This window comes from Muscardinus avellanarius (assembly GCF_963383645.1).
Source record: "Muscardinus avellanarius genome assembly, chromosome: 3".
NCBI lineage: Eukaryota > Metazoa > Chordata > Mammalia > Rodentia > Gliridae > Muscardinus > Muscardinus avellanarius.
In genome coordinates this window covers 43,187,525-43,203,520 of record NC_137788.1, presented here as the reverse complement: position 1 = coordinate 43,203,520, position 15,996 = coordinate 43,187,525, and the positions used below count along the sequence as shown (strand labels likewise).

General features: G+C 38.8%; 1 protein-coding gene across 2 annotated transcripts in view; it reads left to right on the top strand.

Annotated features, from left to right (window-relative positions):
* Nucleotides 1–15,996, top strand: part of FAF1 (Fas associated factor 1) — a gene marked incomplete at both ends in the record, with an annotated part of 358,834 nt that overhangs the window by 320,585 nt on the left and 22,253 nt on the right. For both annotated transcript variants that reach the window (XM_080690990.1, XM_080690989.1), the window contains 2 exons: nt 1,372–1,449; nt 10,301–10,516. In XM_080690990.1, the coding sequence (XP_080547116.1) occupies nt 1,372–1,449; nt 10,301–10,516 (294 nt within the window). The remainder of the gene's footprint in view (nt 1–1,371; nt 1,450–10,300; nt 10,517–15,996) is intronic.

The following is a 15,996-nucleotide window of genomic DNA, read 5'->3' as shown; positions in this document are numbered from 1 at the left end:
CTTCTGCCGTGCAGAACTCATTCCTAAATAGACTTTGATTACCAGAATACCAACTCTTTTCTTACTTTGATTCCCAAAGACATTGGATTTGCAATGGGGAAAACTTTACTCAGTAACCAGAAAATATAATTCTATCCATTGTTCTTAAAACATGGTTCATTTCAACAAAACAAAGTTTGTCAGAATCATGAAAAATAATAATAAAAGTGAGCCTAATATCGTGTGTGTGTGTGTGTGTGTGTGTGTGTGTGTGTTTTACCGGGTATGGAACCCAGGAGCTTTCTACCTCCAGGCTACACTCCCAGACCTATTTTATATTTTATTTGGAAACAGGGGCTCACTAAGTTGCTGAGAGCCTCACTAAATAGCTGAGGCCGGCTTCGAACCTGCACAATCTTCCTGTCTCAGCCTCCCAAGTACTAGGATTACAAGCATGTGCCACCATGCCTGGCTCTATTTTGTTTTTTAATTGGTCTGTGATAGACACTAGCTGCTGAGAACCGCTGATTTATTTAGTGTCTCTTTAGCACCTGCTACTGTACTGGGCCTTGAAGAAAGAATAAGGAATGAATAAGGCAGTTTCTGCCCTCAACGGAAAATTGATAAAGTGGTAGATTGGGTTAAGGCAAGGACAGGGAGCTATAATATAAAGTAAGGATCCTAAGTATCATAAGGAAAGCTTTATGTTTTACTAGAGTTGAATGAGCAAGAGTTCCCTGCTGGGTAGAGATGGAATACTATAATCCCAGTATTTGGGAGACTGAGACAGGAGGATCACAGGTTCCAGGTCAGCCTCAGCAACGTTGCAAGACTGTTTCAAAATAAAAATTTTTAAAAAGGACTGGGGGTATGGCTCAGAGATAGAATGCCTCTGGGTTCAATCCCCAGTACCAAAATAAATAATAAATAAATAAAGTTCCAATAGAAAATTTTTTCTCAGCTTTTTGGAGAACCAGGAAGTGTGACTGCCTGGGGACTGTTTCATCAAAAAAGTAGTGTAAGTATATGACTGAAGACATTGATAAAGCATTGATAAAGCATGGGGGGTGAATAAAAACTGATGAGACTGGAGCTTAAGATTTGGGAGACAAAAGAGATCACAGAAAAGACCTGCAAGAAAGGTGCTAAAGGCTCATGAATGCCACATTAGCCAGACCTGTCAACGGGCTTTGGATAGGCAGCGGCGTGATCAGAGAGCTCTGCTGTGTCGTTGCCTCATTTCTACTCTTTCCAGAGTGAAACATTGCTGTTGCCACAATGTACCTCTGGATAATGCTGAATAACACCTTGGACTATAACTGGATGCTTTTTTCCTCTTTTGTTGTCATTGTTTGAGATCAATAACTATTTATTAAATTCTCCTACCCACAGAGGGAAGCTCACGAGAGAGAGATGGCAGAACAGTTTCGTCTGGAGCAGATTCGCAAAGAGCAGGAAGAAGAGCGTGAGGTGAGGCATTGTTTTAAGCTGGGTTGTATTTTTTTACTTTTCTGAGTCTTTGTATGAAAGACCTAGTCTTTATTGAAAGGAATCATTCCTGATCTGTTGTGTGGAACTCTTAGCCATGAACTTGATTCATGGCTTCCCACTATCTTCAGTTCTAGTCCCTTTTTGTTACCTAACAGATACTTCCCATCTGTCCTGGATACTGTCTTACCTCATAACATTAAGACTGTATTTTTTGTCCTTTCCCAGACTTCAATTTACCTACTGAAATATGAGTTACTTCTACAACATTGGGCCCTTAAATATGCTTTGCTGATATCTTTGCCCTGAGCTTATGTCTATGTCAATTTAGGGAACCTTATATTCAGTTGTTACTCAACTATGTTTTGAATACTTACTTTGTACCCTACAGTCTGTTAAAGGATGGTGGTGTAGATATGTGTTTTGCCCTCCAGTTCATAATCTTATACAAATAAAACTATAGTAGTACTTTTAAGAGCTATTACAGATGTATGCCTATGTGCAGAAAACAAAGAGAAGGCTGTCAAATGAGTTCCTAGGATGGCTTCACAGGAAAGGACTTTTAGAACCTTTCTCTAGACATAGGGTTAATGGCACAATTCACTTTAAAAATAGAAAGCCATCTAACAAGTGATGGAAAGCGTGGAGAGCCCTAAATAAAGCTAGAGAAAATTCAACTCGTTGCCATTTTGGTCGAAAGACATCACTTCTTTGACTTATTCATCTCTTTTGCCTATTTCAAATGTTTTTTAAATAACTGTATTGTGTACTACAAGAGAAACAACGGATAATAAATGTTTTCTGCCTGCAAGAACAGATTGTGCACGAGGTATGGTGCCACATGCTTGTAATCCCAGTACTTGGAGGGCAGAGATGGGAGAAACACAGGTAGATAGATAGATCAGATAGTATCTTGAAGGAAAGATACATGTCTACAAGTAACAGCAAATCAAGGGGAAAATATACTAAATGGCATAGGATACATAAAAGAAAAACAGGGAGGGAGTTCAAGGGTATAGGAAAAATCTTTTATAACTCTGATAATCATACAGCATCTGGAAGAAGTAATATTTGAGCCAGTTCTTGAAAAATACATGAAGCTTGACTGGAAATGAAAATTTGTGCTCATTTATTGAGTACTTAGCACGTATATATAAGACACTATGTTTGGCATACTCTTCTCTCTGCCCCATGAACATAGAACATATTTTGTCACACGTCTTCTGTGTGTCAATAACTCTGCTAGCTGCTGTGCACGTGCTTATTCATTAACCAGTAAAATAAGATACACGGTTCGAGATTTCTCTTTACAACTGAGAAAACTGAAGCTCACTGAGTTATGCTTATACAACTGCGAATAGCTGAGAATGTCACGTAGGTCTTAAGACTACAGACTCCTGCTCTGATACTCCATTCCAGTCCAAGACCACTATGTGTGTCTAGAGGAGCCACGCATAGAGAGTTTCACAAAACTTTAGATAAGGGAGGAATTTTTCACTATGTTTTTAGCCATCTTTGAAGAAATATAGTTTAAAAACAAGATTCCATCTTCATGCTCTTTCTCACATTCTCCCTCTTCATGCTCTTTCTCACATTCTCCCTGTCACCAATATATATTCAACTGTACTGCTAAAAAAAAATGTCAAGAATACACAGTTAACTACATGCTTTGGATTTAGAGCTTGGTAGCCTACATTTCTGATGATTTACCTAATTTACTCTGGGCTAAAAATTTTCTCTTTTCCAAGTATAGATGAAACCTGTCCTCATAGAAGACTCTATAAACATCCTTTAGTATAACTCTGTACAAGTTGACCATCCCTGATCTGAAAATTCAAAATCTGATGCCAGTTTGGGTATTATTCTACCCTCACTGACTCAAGAGTCTCAAAGAAAGGCTAATTATAGTCCCATCATCAAAAAACTGTTTATCTTAATTTAATTCAATCCTATACAAATTTTTTAGGCTCCTGTTTTTTCAGTGACTTTTCCTTTTTATGGAATGCCAGTTAACATATTTCAGCACATTAGAGTACCACAATCCACAATACCAGGGAATAGCTGGTACTGTACAACCTCTGAGGAAGCAGACCTTAAGGACTGGATGGTTAGCCTGTAGTTGCCAAACTGGTTGAACACATAATCTGGATCAGAGGCTAGGTCACCTGACTTTCCATGGTCACACTGCCTCCCTTCTAAACGGAAATCCTAATCCATGTAATTACAATGAGAAACAAGAGTGGTTTTATTTTTATTATCTCTAGTATTTCAAAATCCTTTGGAAAGAAAAAAGTATTGAACAGTCATATCGCCTTGGAAACAAGGAAATTCCTTAAGGGTTGGCCTCATTTTGCTGTGTGGTAACTATTGTAATGAAATCAATAAAACGTAGGACGGTAGGTATAATGAGCTGGTTGCTTACTAAGGCTTACAGTATTTAAAATCATACCCTTCCCTACCTACTCCCAGCATTCCCTGCTCTCCCTCCATACAGCTCATCACTGTGTGACGAACTGTGCCTTTTGTTAGCTTCAGCCTATTTGGTATTATAAACTATAAACTATTATTTAGTATTTACTCATAAAACCCTAGAGGATAGTATGTGTGCACATATATTATATATATATATATATATATATATATATATATATATATATATATGTATGTATGTATATATAAGTAAATTAAGCCAGCATTTATTTCTTATTGTAAGAGATTGGTGTATGTGTATATTGTCCTTTTTTAAAAATGAAATTGTGAGTTGGGCATGGTGGCACATGCTTGTAATCCTAGCATTCAGAGACAGGAGAGATCGAGGTTCGCAGACAGCCTCAGACTACTAGTGAGGCCTTCCAAAACTTACTGAGATCCTGTTTCAAAAATAAAGGATAAAAAATAGGGCAAGGGGTGTAGCTCAGAGGTGGAATACCCCGGGTTCCATCCCAGACCCGCAATAAAATAAAATAAATAAATAAAAGTGAAATTGTGTAGGAAGTCTTTTCAGGGTTTCAATTTTCACTGCCTAATTTCACTCCACAGACTGTCCTTAATTTCCCATTCCCTGGGTGTGAGTGCCTTCAATATACAGGTTTTTTTTACTTTAAAAAAGTCCAAGATCGGCTCATATTCTTATAGCAGGTTTTCTTGTTTTGTCACAAACCTAAAATAATGCAAATAAAAATCTATTTGTTGAGCAAACTAAATTGAAGTTTAACAATGGTGTTTACTATGACTGCTGTTTGAGTGTAGGTAAATTTTATGTCATTATTTTAGAACAGTGTTTGCTTTTAGAAAACTGGGCCACTGGTGTATTATTGTTCTTTTGCCAGTAAAAATGTTCTTTTTACTGGTAAGACTGTTAGGTACTCGGATATCAAGGTTGCTAACTTACCTAATATTCCCTCATTGTTTTCCACACAGTGTGGGATAGCTGAGGTCTGTTTTCACTGGGGAGGGAGAGGAGCCCTGGAGACTGTGTACATTGAGAAGCAGACATTGTCTGCACACTGAATGGAGTAATGAGCTACTGTTGTTTATTTTCCTGTAGTATAATTGGTTGAGTTCATACAATAATGTAGCATCTGTTGTTATACTGTGCAGGGAAATGTCAAAATAGAAAAGCAAGCAGACAGGTGAATTAAATGAGAGAACAGAAGGGGAAAACAGGAAATACTAAATTAAGTTTTATTTAAAGTAGATATAAAGGAATAGTCATAACTAATGATAACAATATCAACAAGTGACCCTTGTTCCTAGTGTAACCTATAGCATAAGGATGAATACTAAGAAATTATCATTTATCTAAGTGTTTTTAAAATATTAACTGTATTTTTATAGGACTTCCTACTTTATAGGAAGAGGTTATTGGCTCTACTTCTTATATGTGGAAACTGAAGGTCATAAAGACTGTCATTTGCCTAATGGCCAGCATTTGTATGGCTGTCATACCCTAAAGTCTATGTTTCTAACCATACATATGTAAAATAATGCATACAAAGTTAATGAAGGTTGATACACTGTGCACACCTGTAATCCTAGCTACTCAAGCGGCAGAGGAGGAGGATCATAAGTTAGAGGCCAGCCTGTTCAACTTAGCCAGACCTGTCACAAGATAAAAAGGGCTTGTCTAGCATATGCAAAGCCCTGGGCTCAGTCTCCCCATAACAAAAATGATTTTTTTTAAAGGAGACTGGGATGAGGAATACATTTTGAAAGTAGTGGTAATGGTAATGCAACAGTGTGAATGCCACTGGATTATGCATTAAAAATGGTTAAAATTAACAGATGTTAAACACTCAAATAATAGAAATGATTATCTCAATATTGAATCTAGAAAATTAGGTTAATTTTAATGTTTTCCTCAACCTGTTATTGCAATGAATATATATTACTTTTATAATCAAGAAATTTTTTTAAATCTCAAAGATATGGTTGTAAAGAAAATTGATGATCCCATTAATATTTTGGAAAATGTATGTAAACTCTAATCCACAGAGATTTATCTCTACAAAGAACTCATGGTTTGCCCGTAAGGGACACATGTAGAACATCAATCTGAATTGTTGATGCTAGAAGGAGTCAGGATGTGCACTTCTTAGTTATTAGGAGTAGGGGCGATGAGATTCAGATTCTTTAGGGATTTATCAAACACCTGCTGTGTACTTCTCACTTTTACTTGCCTTATTTCAGGTTCATTTATTTCTTCCATTACTGAGTGCATCTGTTTTGTGCTATGTGCTACACTTGGAATAAGAAGATGTGCTTCTCTGCTCTAACAGGGCTTTCAGGCCAGTGAAAAAGTGAGACAAGTATACTATACTATAGTGAGTGCTATAGGCATGCTACAACTGACATTTAATTTTTACGTACACATATTCATCTATGTGTGCCTGTAACATTGGGGATTGAACTGAGGGGCATTCTACCTCTGAGCTACACCCCCAGCCCTATTTTATTTTTTATTTTGAAAGAGAGTCTTGCTAAGTTCCTGAGGCTAGCTCTAGAACCTATAATCCTCCTCTCAGCCTTCCAAGTACTGGGATTATAGGTGTGTGCCACCACACCTGGACACATTCATCCATTCAGTTATTAATATATGACAGTATCACTTTAATAGTTTAATATTTGGAAAGACTCAGCTGAAACTCATTGTGACTCAAAATTTCCTATTCTTAATGATTTTTTTGAAGATTTAAAGAAGTTTATTAGAAAGATAGAAATACAGAAAATAGAAATACAGCCCCATGCCAGAATGGCTTGAGGGGGTGACTCGAAATGAATATACCCTCCTATTCTTAATGATTTTTAAATTACATTTCTTAAGCCGGGCATGGTGGTGCATGCTTGTAATCCCAGTGCTTGGGAGGCTGAGACAGGTGTAAGGCCAGCCTTAGCATTTTAGTGAGACCCTGTTTTTTGTTTTTTTGAATGTACATTTCTGTAATCATTTAAAGCATTTATTATAGGTTTTAAGGGATTTACAATCTACTTATTAATATCTGATTATTCTTTCCTATGGATGAAGTCAAATGTGAAATCCTCAACACTTTTAAGATACAGCTAAGTCCTAAGTTGACAGTATAGTGTCAATGGATCTTCCTCTTCTCAGTCACAGGCTGCTGGTACTCAGTCTCCATCAGCTTCTCCTCCTTAATCATCAAAGGCCACCTCCATGCTCCTTCTTCAGTCCCTAAATTCCATCCTCCCGTTCCTCCCACAAATCCCACTTTTATCTTACAGTGAAACCCTGTTTTGAAATTAATAATTTAATTTAAAAAGGGCGTTATACTTTAAAGTATAGCTCAGAGGTAGAATGCTCCTGGGTTCAATCTTAGCCTGAGCAATTAGGCAAGAGAAGGAACTTACAGGGATAAAAAAAAATAAGAGTATAAAGCTGTTTGGCCAGTGCATACCTTTTAGGTCTGATATTCTGTGTAAGTCTTCTCTTAATTATAATAAAACAACCATTTGCTAACATCTATTATGTTGTAGACACTACCCTGAAAACTTTACATATATTGTGTTTATAATTCTCATCATTGACTTTAGAGGGAATTATAAAGATATTACTCAGTAAGGAAAATGACCTCACAATCATAGAAGAGATAACCAGATGTAGTAATGGTGGATGCCTGTAATCCTAGTACTTTGAATGCTTTTTTTTTTTTTTGGTACTGGGGATGGGACCCATGGGCATTCTACCTCTGAGCTACACCACCAGTCCTATTTTTTAGTCTTTTACTTTTTGAAACAGGGGCTCCCTGAGTTGCAAAGGGCCTTGCTAAGTAGCTGAGGCTGTCTGTAAACCGCAGTCCTCCATTCTCTGCCTCCCAAATGCTGGGATTACAAACATGCACCACCATGCCCAGCCCCCAAGCCCTATTTTTTATTCTTTATTTTGAAACAGGTTCTCACAGAGTTGCAAAGAATCTCACTAAGTAGTTGCTGAGGTTGTCCTCGAACTGCGATCCTCCTGCCTCAGCCTCCCAAACACTGGGATTACAAACATGCACCACCATGCCCGGATGGAATACTTTTTTAAAATGTACTTCAATATTAGGACCAACCAAATTACCTAAATGATATAGAAATTGTCTTATACTCACGTCTGAACAAACTTTTTTCTGTTTATAATATACTAATATTATAAAGTACATGCATGCACACACATAAATGGTCTTTATTTATTTGCTGTCTTAAGAGACCCTGTTTCCAAATAACAAAATATAAAAATAGGTCTGGGAGTGTAGCCCAGAGGTAGGTTTCCAGGAACCCCAGTAACAGACACACACACAAAAAGTACCATGTTCCATTAATCTTTTTTAGATCTCTTCCCATACATTGAAACCTGTCCTCAATTAGGAAAATGCTTAGCAAATAGTACACTTAACCTAAATCAAAAATTTTAAAAAGGCATATACAGAAAACTTTGTCACCCGCCGGGCGTGGTGGCGCACGCTTGTAATCCCCGCGCTTGGGAGGCAGAGACAGGAGGATCGCGCAGGTTCGAAGCCAGCCGCGCGCGCTGGCTTAGGAGACCCTGTTTCCAAATATAAAATGTAAAAAGAGGTCTGGGAGTGTAGCCCGGAGGTAGAAGGGCTTCCAGGAACCCCAGTACCACCAAAAAAAAAAAAAAAAAAAAAAAAGAAAACTTTGTCACCTTATTCAGCCTGTATCCCCCACCTTCTATAGGTTATCATTTTTATTCATTTTCTTGCATATGTGATCATTTATTGATTTCTAACTCATTACTTCATGCTTTTTTATAATTATCAGCTTTCTTTCCATTTGTTTTATTGGAGGATTTTACAAAGCTTTTTTTAATTTTGGTCTAGTTTTTTGTTGTTGTTGTTATTTGTTTTTGCATGATACTGGGGATGGAACCCAGGGGCTTTCTACCTTCAGGCTATACTCCCAGAGCTATTTTCTATTTTATTTGGAACCAGGGTCTCACTAAGTTGCTGTGAACCTCACTAAGTAGCCGAGGCTGGCTTTGAACCTGCACAATCCTTCTGTCTCAGCCTCCCATTTACTGGGATTACAAGCGTGCGCCACCACACCTGGCTTTTATCCTTTATTTTGAAACAGAGTCTAAGTTGCAGAGAGCCTCACTTAAGCAGCTGAGGCTGCTTAGGGAACCTGTGATCCCTCTGTCTCCACCTCCCAAGTACTGGGATTACAAATGTGTACCACCACACCTACTTGGTCTAGTCCTTAATTCACTTCATTTTATTTATTTATAGTTTATTTGGATTTTTGTTTGTTTTTGTTTATGACATGAGATCTTACTATGTTGCCCAGGCTGGTCCTTTAACTCTTGGGCTCACGTGGTCTTCCTGCCTCAGTCTCCTGAGTAGCTGGACTATGGCCCACACCACCATGCACAGCTTATTCTTTCATCATTAATAAAAATATTAAGGCTATGAATTTCCTCTGAGTACTCTTTAGATGAATAGATTCTCACATGAACTGTTTCAGCAATCATTGTTTTCTAGATATTCAGCACTTTTAGTTTTTGTTTTGTTTTGCTTTGTTTTGGTGAGGTACTAGGGATAGAACCCAGTGGAATTCTACCTCTAAGGCATACCCCCACACATAACCCTTTTTATTTTTAAACAGGTCTTCCTAGGTTACTGCAAGTCTTACTATCTTGCTGAAGCCAGCCTTGAACCTGCAATTGATCCTTCTGTTTCAGCCTTCCAAATACTGGGAATATAGGCATGCACCACCATGCCCAGTGATTTATACTTTCTTTTTGACCCAGATATTTAAGAGAATGAAAGTTGTTTTCCCCAGCCGGAAGAATGACACCAACTTTCAAATTGCTGTTGAGGTTTTAAAGAATTTGAGTCCCAAATGTCAGAGCACTTGTTTGGCACACACAAAGCCCAAAGCCCTGAGTTCAATTTTTGGCCCTGGGGGGAAAAGGTGTGTGTGTGTGTGTGTGTGTGTGTGTGTGTGTGTGTGTGATTAATCCTTGTAATGGCCTTAATTCATACCCATGAAAGAAACCTTTTGTATACTTGAAACTTATTTTCTCAATCATAAATATCTGAGCACTTTAGTTTTTTATAAAAGCCCTTATTTTCAATGTAGTTACCTAATGATTTAATAATATTTATCCTTGAGGTGGGATTTATTAGAATTATCTATTGAGTTAATATTAAGAAAATTTAAAACACATAATTCTACCATTCTAACTAGGCTTACTTAATCAATGGAGCGGTGGCTTTTTTGATGAGTTCCTAGACAGCAGCAGCTGTCTTCTAGTTTCTCCTGCTCCCCACAGTTTCATCTGTGTCTAGTTCTAACATCTGGTTTCTGTCCTGCTTAGGCCATCAGACTCTCCTTAGAGCAAGCCCTGCCTCCCGAGCCGAAAGAAGAAAACGCAGAGCCCGTGAGCAAGTTGCGCATCCGCACTCCCAGCGGCGAGTTCCTGGAGCGCCGTTTCCTAGCCAGCAGCAAGCTCCAGGTTGTTTTTGATTTCGTAGCTTCCAAAGGATTTCCATGGGACGAGTTCAAGTTGCTGAGCACCTTTCCTAGGAGAGATGTAAGTCCCCAGACTGTCTCAAGATATCCCACTATTCGGGGCTAGAAATGGAGTCCAAGACAGGTGGAATGGTGCAGCTACTCTGAGTCCTTTGGTCTGCACACCATTTTCTTCTCAGCTTTGAAAAGGTAAAACTTCTCAGGCCAGCATGCCTATGTCCAGGAGCCTGTGTAAGAAATTAGCTCCCAGCTCTTTCTTCCTTCTTTGCTGTCTAGCTGTTTACCCTATTCCAGGATTCAGATAAGCTTTCTTAAGTTCTCATTCTTTATACCTCACAGCATACCTAAGAATTGTGTGCCTAATAGCTTTATAATCAGGCTCAGCAACTACAGGTTCAGTAAGAATGAGTTATGCTAAACAGAGGTATTTTGTGATTTGATAGTCTTACTAGCCTGGGATATCAGGGATGGTAACCTGTATTCCAGCAAGGGAATTGGATAATTTTCACAGTAGTCAGGGGCAAAGTAGAGAGGTGTAGATCTACAGATAGATACATAGATTGCTGAATAAATGGTCATGTTCAGAAAATGTTGACTGCCGTCTCCATGGAGAGAACCAAGAGGCTCTGTTTAATCCTTCATTACTTACCATGTTTATTAGCAACATAAATGAAGACTTTATCAGATTTTTGGATTATGAGAAATGAAATTCAAGAAAATTTTATAATGCTGAAATTATAAACAAAATAAAGCTGCTGAAATTTTACAGAAATATGTAGAGATTTCTTTAGTAAAAGTTAGAGTTGAATTCAGCTGAATACATTAATAATGTGCTATGGCAGCCAACAAAAACGAGCTAGTTGTGTTTGTAGAGATGTAAACCCAACAGAGGGAGAGCTGGATGGTCCTATTCTACTCTGCGCTTAGATAAACTACCCTTGAGTCTGCAGATTCCATACTGAAACAGGAATCCTGCAGGAAGAAGAGTGGCTAGAGCAGGCCTACAGGGAAGGAGAAGGAGCTGGAAATTGTGTCCTCTGAGAAATATGTCCTCTAGAGAAGCAAAGGCATGGGAGACATGATTGCTGTCTTCAACTACGTGAAGGCTTGCCTTGTGAAAAAGGGAGCTGCCTGTGAGGCTCCAGGGCCGACCTGGGGCCAGGGAGTTTAGAGTAGAGGCAAGTTTGGCCTCCTGCAAGAAAGGAATACCTTGTGTTGAGAAGTAGTAATATTTTTATCTTTGAAAATAACAAATACTATTTATATATATTAGGTACTGAGGATTAAGCCAGTACATTCTACCTTCAAGCTACATCTTCCAGCCCTATTTTTTATTCTTTATTTTGAAATAAGGTTACACTAATTTACTAACAGTCTTTGCGCCTGTAATCCTCCTGTTTCAGCCTCCCAAGTACTGGGATTACAGGCATGAACTAAGAATTTGCTGGGCATTGTGCAGCATGCCTGCAGTCCCAATATTTGGGAGGCTGAGACAGGAGAATCACAGGTTCAAAGCCAGACTCAGCAACTCAGTGAGACTCACGTTAACTTAGCGAGACCCTATTCCCAAATAAAAAATAAAATAGGTCTGGGATATAGCTCAGAGGTAGAATGCCTCTTGTTTCAGTCTCCAGTAAAACAAACACACACACACACACACACACACACACACACACACACACACACACGTACACACACGTGCGTGCGCTAAAAAACAAAGCAAGAATTTGCATAAGGCGTATCTAAGACCCTCACACAGGCTATCAAATTTGCAGGATAGCATCAGAAACCAGTGGTATTTTTAGTTCCACTAACCAGCAACAAATCCCCTCTAGGTAGGAGGAAATTCTGCTACTTAAGTCTAAGCCCAGGAAACTATAGTGGACTCCAAGTGGTTGGTCCTAGCCCCACCTACTGTTCCCAGCTCCCCCCTCATTTATATGTAACGCACACAGACATGCACAAAAGAAACGTGTGCCTGCATAGCTCTCACCATAGAGCTAGGTTAGAAACTACCTTAACCCAGTGAGTCCCAAGTTTTCAGTTAATTCTGTGAATATTGACAGGTATATTAGAATATGTTGGTATGATAGTATTTATACCATATCCAATATTATGTTTTTATAGGTGTTCAACATCTGGGACAGTGGGTTAAATTCTGTCACTGAAGTTGAATTCTAAATGTCTGAACATTTAGAAAAGCCACTATCAAAGGGTACAAAATCAACCTGGTTCTCATACTTTATATTCTGGGATGAGCATCTCACCAGAGAAAACTTACAGAACTCAGAACAAAATGAATCCTTCCCAGTGCTTGGTTTTAAGTCACTCCCTTTTGGGGCCTCATCTGTTTAAAAAAAAAAAAAAAAAAAAAAGACTAGAAGAAATGAAGTCTAAGGATCTCCCTGGCCTTTAAACCTTTTTTTCCTTTGTATTAGAGATTGAACCCAGAGGCATTTTATGGTGGATTTTTATTTTTTATCTTCAGTAGTAACCACCTCTTTTCATAGGGTAAAAATGAAGACTGAAATGTTTCTCTAAAAAGCAGGGGAGTTAATATGAAGTACACAGGTTTTTGGGGCCTGGTACCTGCCTGCCCGGATCCCTGCTGACCAGTGTTCAGCTCTTTCAGTGCAAATCACTGTGTCAGTTTGGACTAGCCCTATATACAGAGCCTACCACTTAATGTTAGAGAAAATTTATTCCTGATTTAACTCTCCATCTCTTACCCTTTGCTTTACACTACTGAAGAATTTTATTCAATCTGGCTAACAGCCTCCTCTCCCAAGTTCCCTTTTATACCTGACTCCCCATTCCAAGGCCAGTTTAGATCAATTTTGGCCCAGTTCCCCCAGAAAAAAGCCAAACCAGAGGGGTTTGCTCCTATAGGAGAAACTAGGAGCTTCCCAGAACCCATCACAGGTCTATTAAATGGTTCTTGGTCAACCTGAAATTATGTGCCACAGAGTGATTTTTCTAAAACCTCACTCTGATAATTTTCCCTCTTGTTAAAAGTCCATTTGTAGCCCATACTACCCTAGGATAAGTACAAACTCCTTAGATTTCGAAAACTCTTGGCATTCTGATCCATTCCTACCTTTCCCATCTTATATCCTGTCTCTCATTAAATTTCCATCCACAGGAGATAAATTGCTCACTGCTCACCGAAGACGCAGAGGTTCTCATGCCTCAATGCTTCTGTATGCTCTGTTCTCTCCTCTTCAAATATTCATCCTTCCCACTATCCTTGGCCTGTTTGAACTGTTTTTTAATGCCTCACTCTCATGTCAACCTCTCTGTGAAGCCCTCTTCTCCCAACTTCCCTACCAATCAGTGTACTACTGTAGTTTCTACATTCATCTTCATAGTACCTGTCCACTTGTTCTATAATGATTTACAGAGGCAGTTCATATCATGTTCAAATCTATCTCCCCTACAAGTTCCTACCATTGTGCCTCATATATAAGTCCTGTTATTATGGTAACAGTTGTTGAATGTCAATGACCTCAGTCTCCCCTAAATCTCTAGACCCATAGTGAACAAGAGAGGCTGTTTCAAATAATAACAGAGGCCTTAGGCCCACCCAGATTCCAGTCCTAAACCCAGAAAGCCCACCCACCCAGGACTCTTTAGGCTTCCCAGAGCCAGAGGTGGAGTAAGAGTTAATGGTTCTTCATCCTTCTCTGAATGTTCTTTCAAGTCAAATGACTAGTGTTTTTGCAAGGCTATTCTGTAACAGCCATCTGTGTCTGCAAGGATTAGGATCTAATTTGTAAAAGTCATCTTAAATTACAGCCAAACTAAAGACTGTTAAAAAAGCACATCTTAAGACCTTGCCTCTTTAATAACAAATACTATAAGACTTAACTCTAGGAGTCTTATTGTGTCCTCAGCCTTTTCTACACCAAGCAGAGGCTGGTTTCTCACCAGAAGACTTATTAAATTTTCTCCTATACCCTCTCCTCCCCCCAAACAAAACAATACCTCATGTTAAGATTTCCCAGCTGTCCAACTATTTACCAAATGTCTGCTGGGTATTACACTTCACTGAATTGAGCACTATAGGATACCCGAAATAGCAGGCACAGGCCGTCCCCAGTGCTAGGAGCATTGGGTTATTTGTTTTGAGGTAAGGTTTTCTGTTTGTTTGTTTTCACTTTGTTATTAACAGTTACCAAGAGAAGTAGTATTTACTTCCAGAGCTTAGGTCTTTAAGCTCTACCCTTGCATGTGTTAGAACCATGGAAACATCAGTTGTCCATTTGCCTTATGTGGGCATTTCTCTGGGAATGGATTTTAATAGCTAATAATGACACTGACCCTACCACTAGTCACCCCAGTCCCCTTTGGACCTATAGTGGCCTAGCCATCTTTCCCCCTTCTTTCTCCATCCCTCCTTTCTTTCAAATCCTGTTGTACTTATATAATCTTCCCTTGTTTTCCAGTCTTCCTTCCTCATTTCTTTATTCCACAACTCTTTATTCCTGCCTTCTCTCATTTTCTTCTTTGGAATTTTTTCCTGGATGACCAAGAAAAGCTTTATAAAAGAGATAATAGTAGTAGTATTGAACAAAACTTTGAGATAGGTAGGATATAATACGTGGTGCATTGATAAGGAGAGAACATTCTCCAACAGCATGAGTCAGCTTGAGGAAAGAGGCTCGTGTTGGGAAGCCCCAGGTTTAGCCAAATGGTGGAATATAGACCATACTGGCTGAATCATAGGGTTTCTAAGGTTCTGAGAAAAGGCGAAAGGGAGGTTGGGGACAGAATATATAAAACTTGGAATACCAGCAAAGGAGCTTGACTTCATTCCCTGTAAAATTATTGAATAAGAGAATAATATAGTCATCATTGTTATCAAAGTAAGAAAATTTACCTGTGAATTACTTCATGAGTCACAAATTTACCTCAACCTGGCACGTAGTAGGTACTCAATAAATGTCAGTCCTCTGAACTCCTTCTACTCTTATTATCTAGGTGATCTCATCTGTCCTCTTTTAAATGTCATATAGATATACTTACAGGTCTCGTGTGTGTGTGTGTGTGTGTGTGTGTGTGTGTGTGTGTGTGTGTGTCCAAACTAAATTATCTCAATTCCAGATATTTCTAGATACAGCTGCCTACTCAACCTCCTCACTTCATATCTAATAGGCATCTCAAACTAAACAGAGTCAAAATAAACTAGTTCCTATCCTCCCCAAAATCTGCTCTTCCACTGTCTTCTCTGTCTCACTAAATGATGACTTTATTATTCTTGTTCAGGCCAAAAACCTTAGAATTCCTTGACTACCCCTCATCTCTTCATTCAACTCATAAGCAAAATTTGTAGGATTTACCTTCAAAATATATGCATCTACTTCTCATTGCCTTTCAAACTCAACTCCAGCAAAAGCCTCTATAAGATCATTGTAATATGTCCTAACCAGCCTCTCTGCCTTCGCCTATGGCCACCACTCAGTCCCTTGCACAAAAGAATAAAAAAGTGATTTGGGGGGATTTGGAAGGTAAGACAAATCATGCGACTTTTCAAATGCTGTC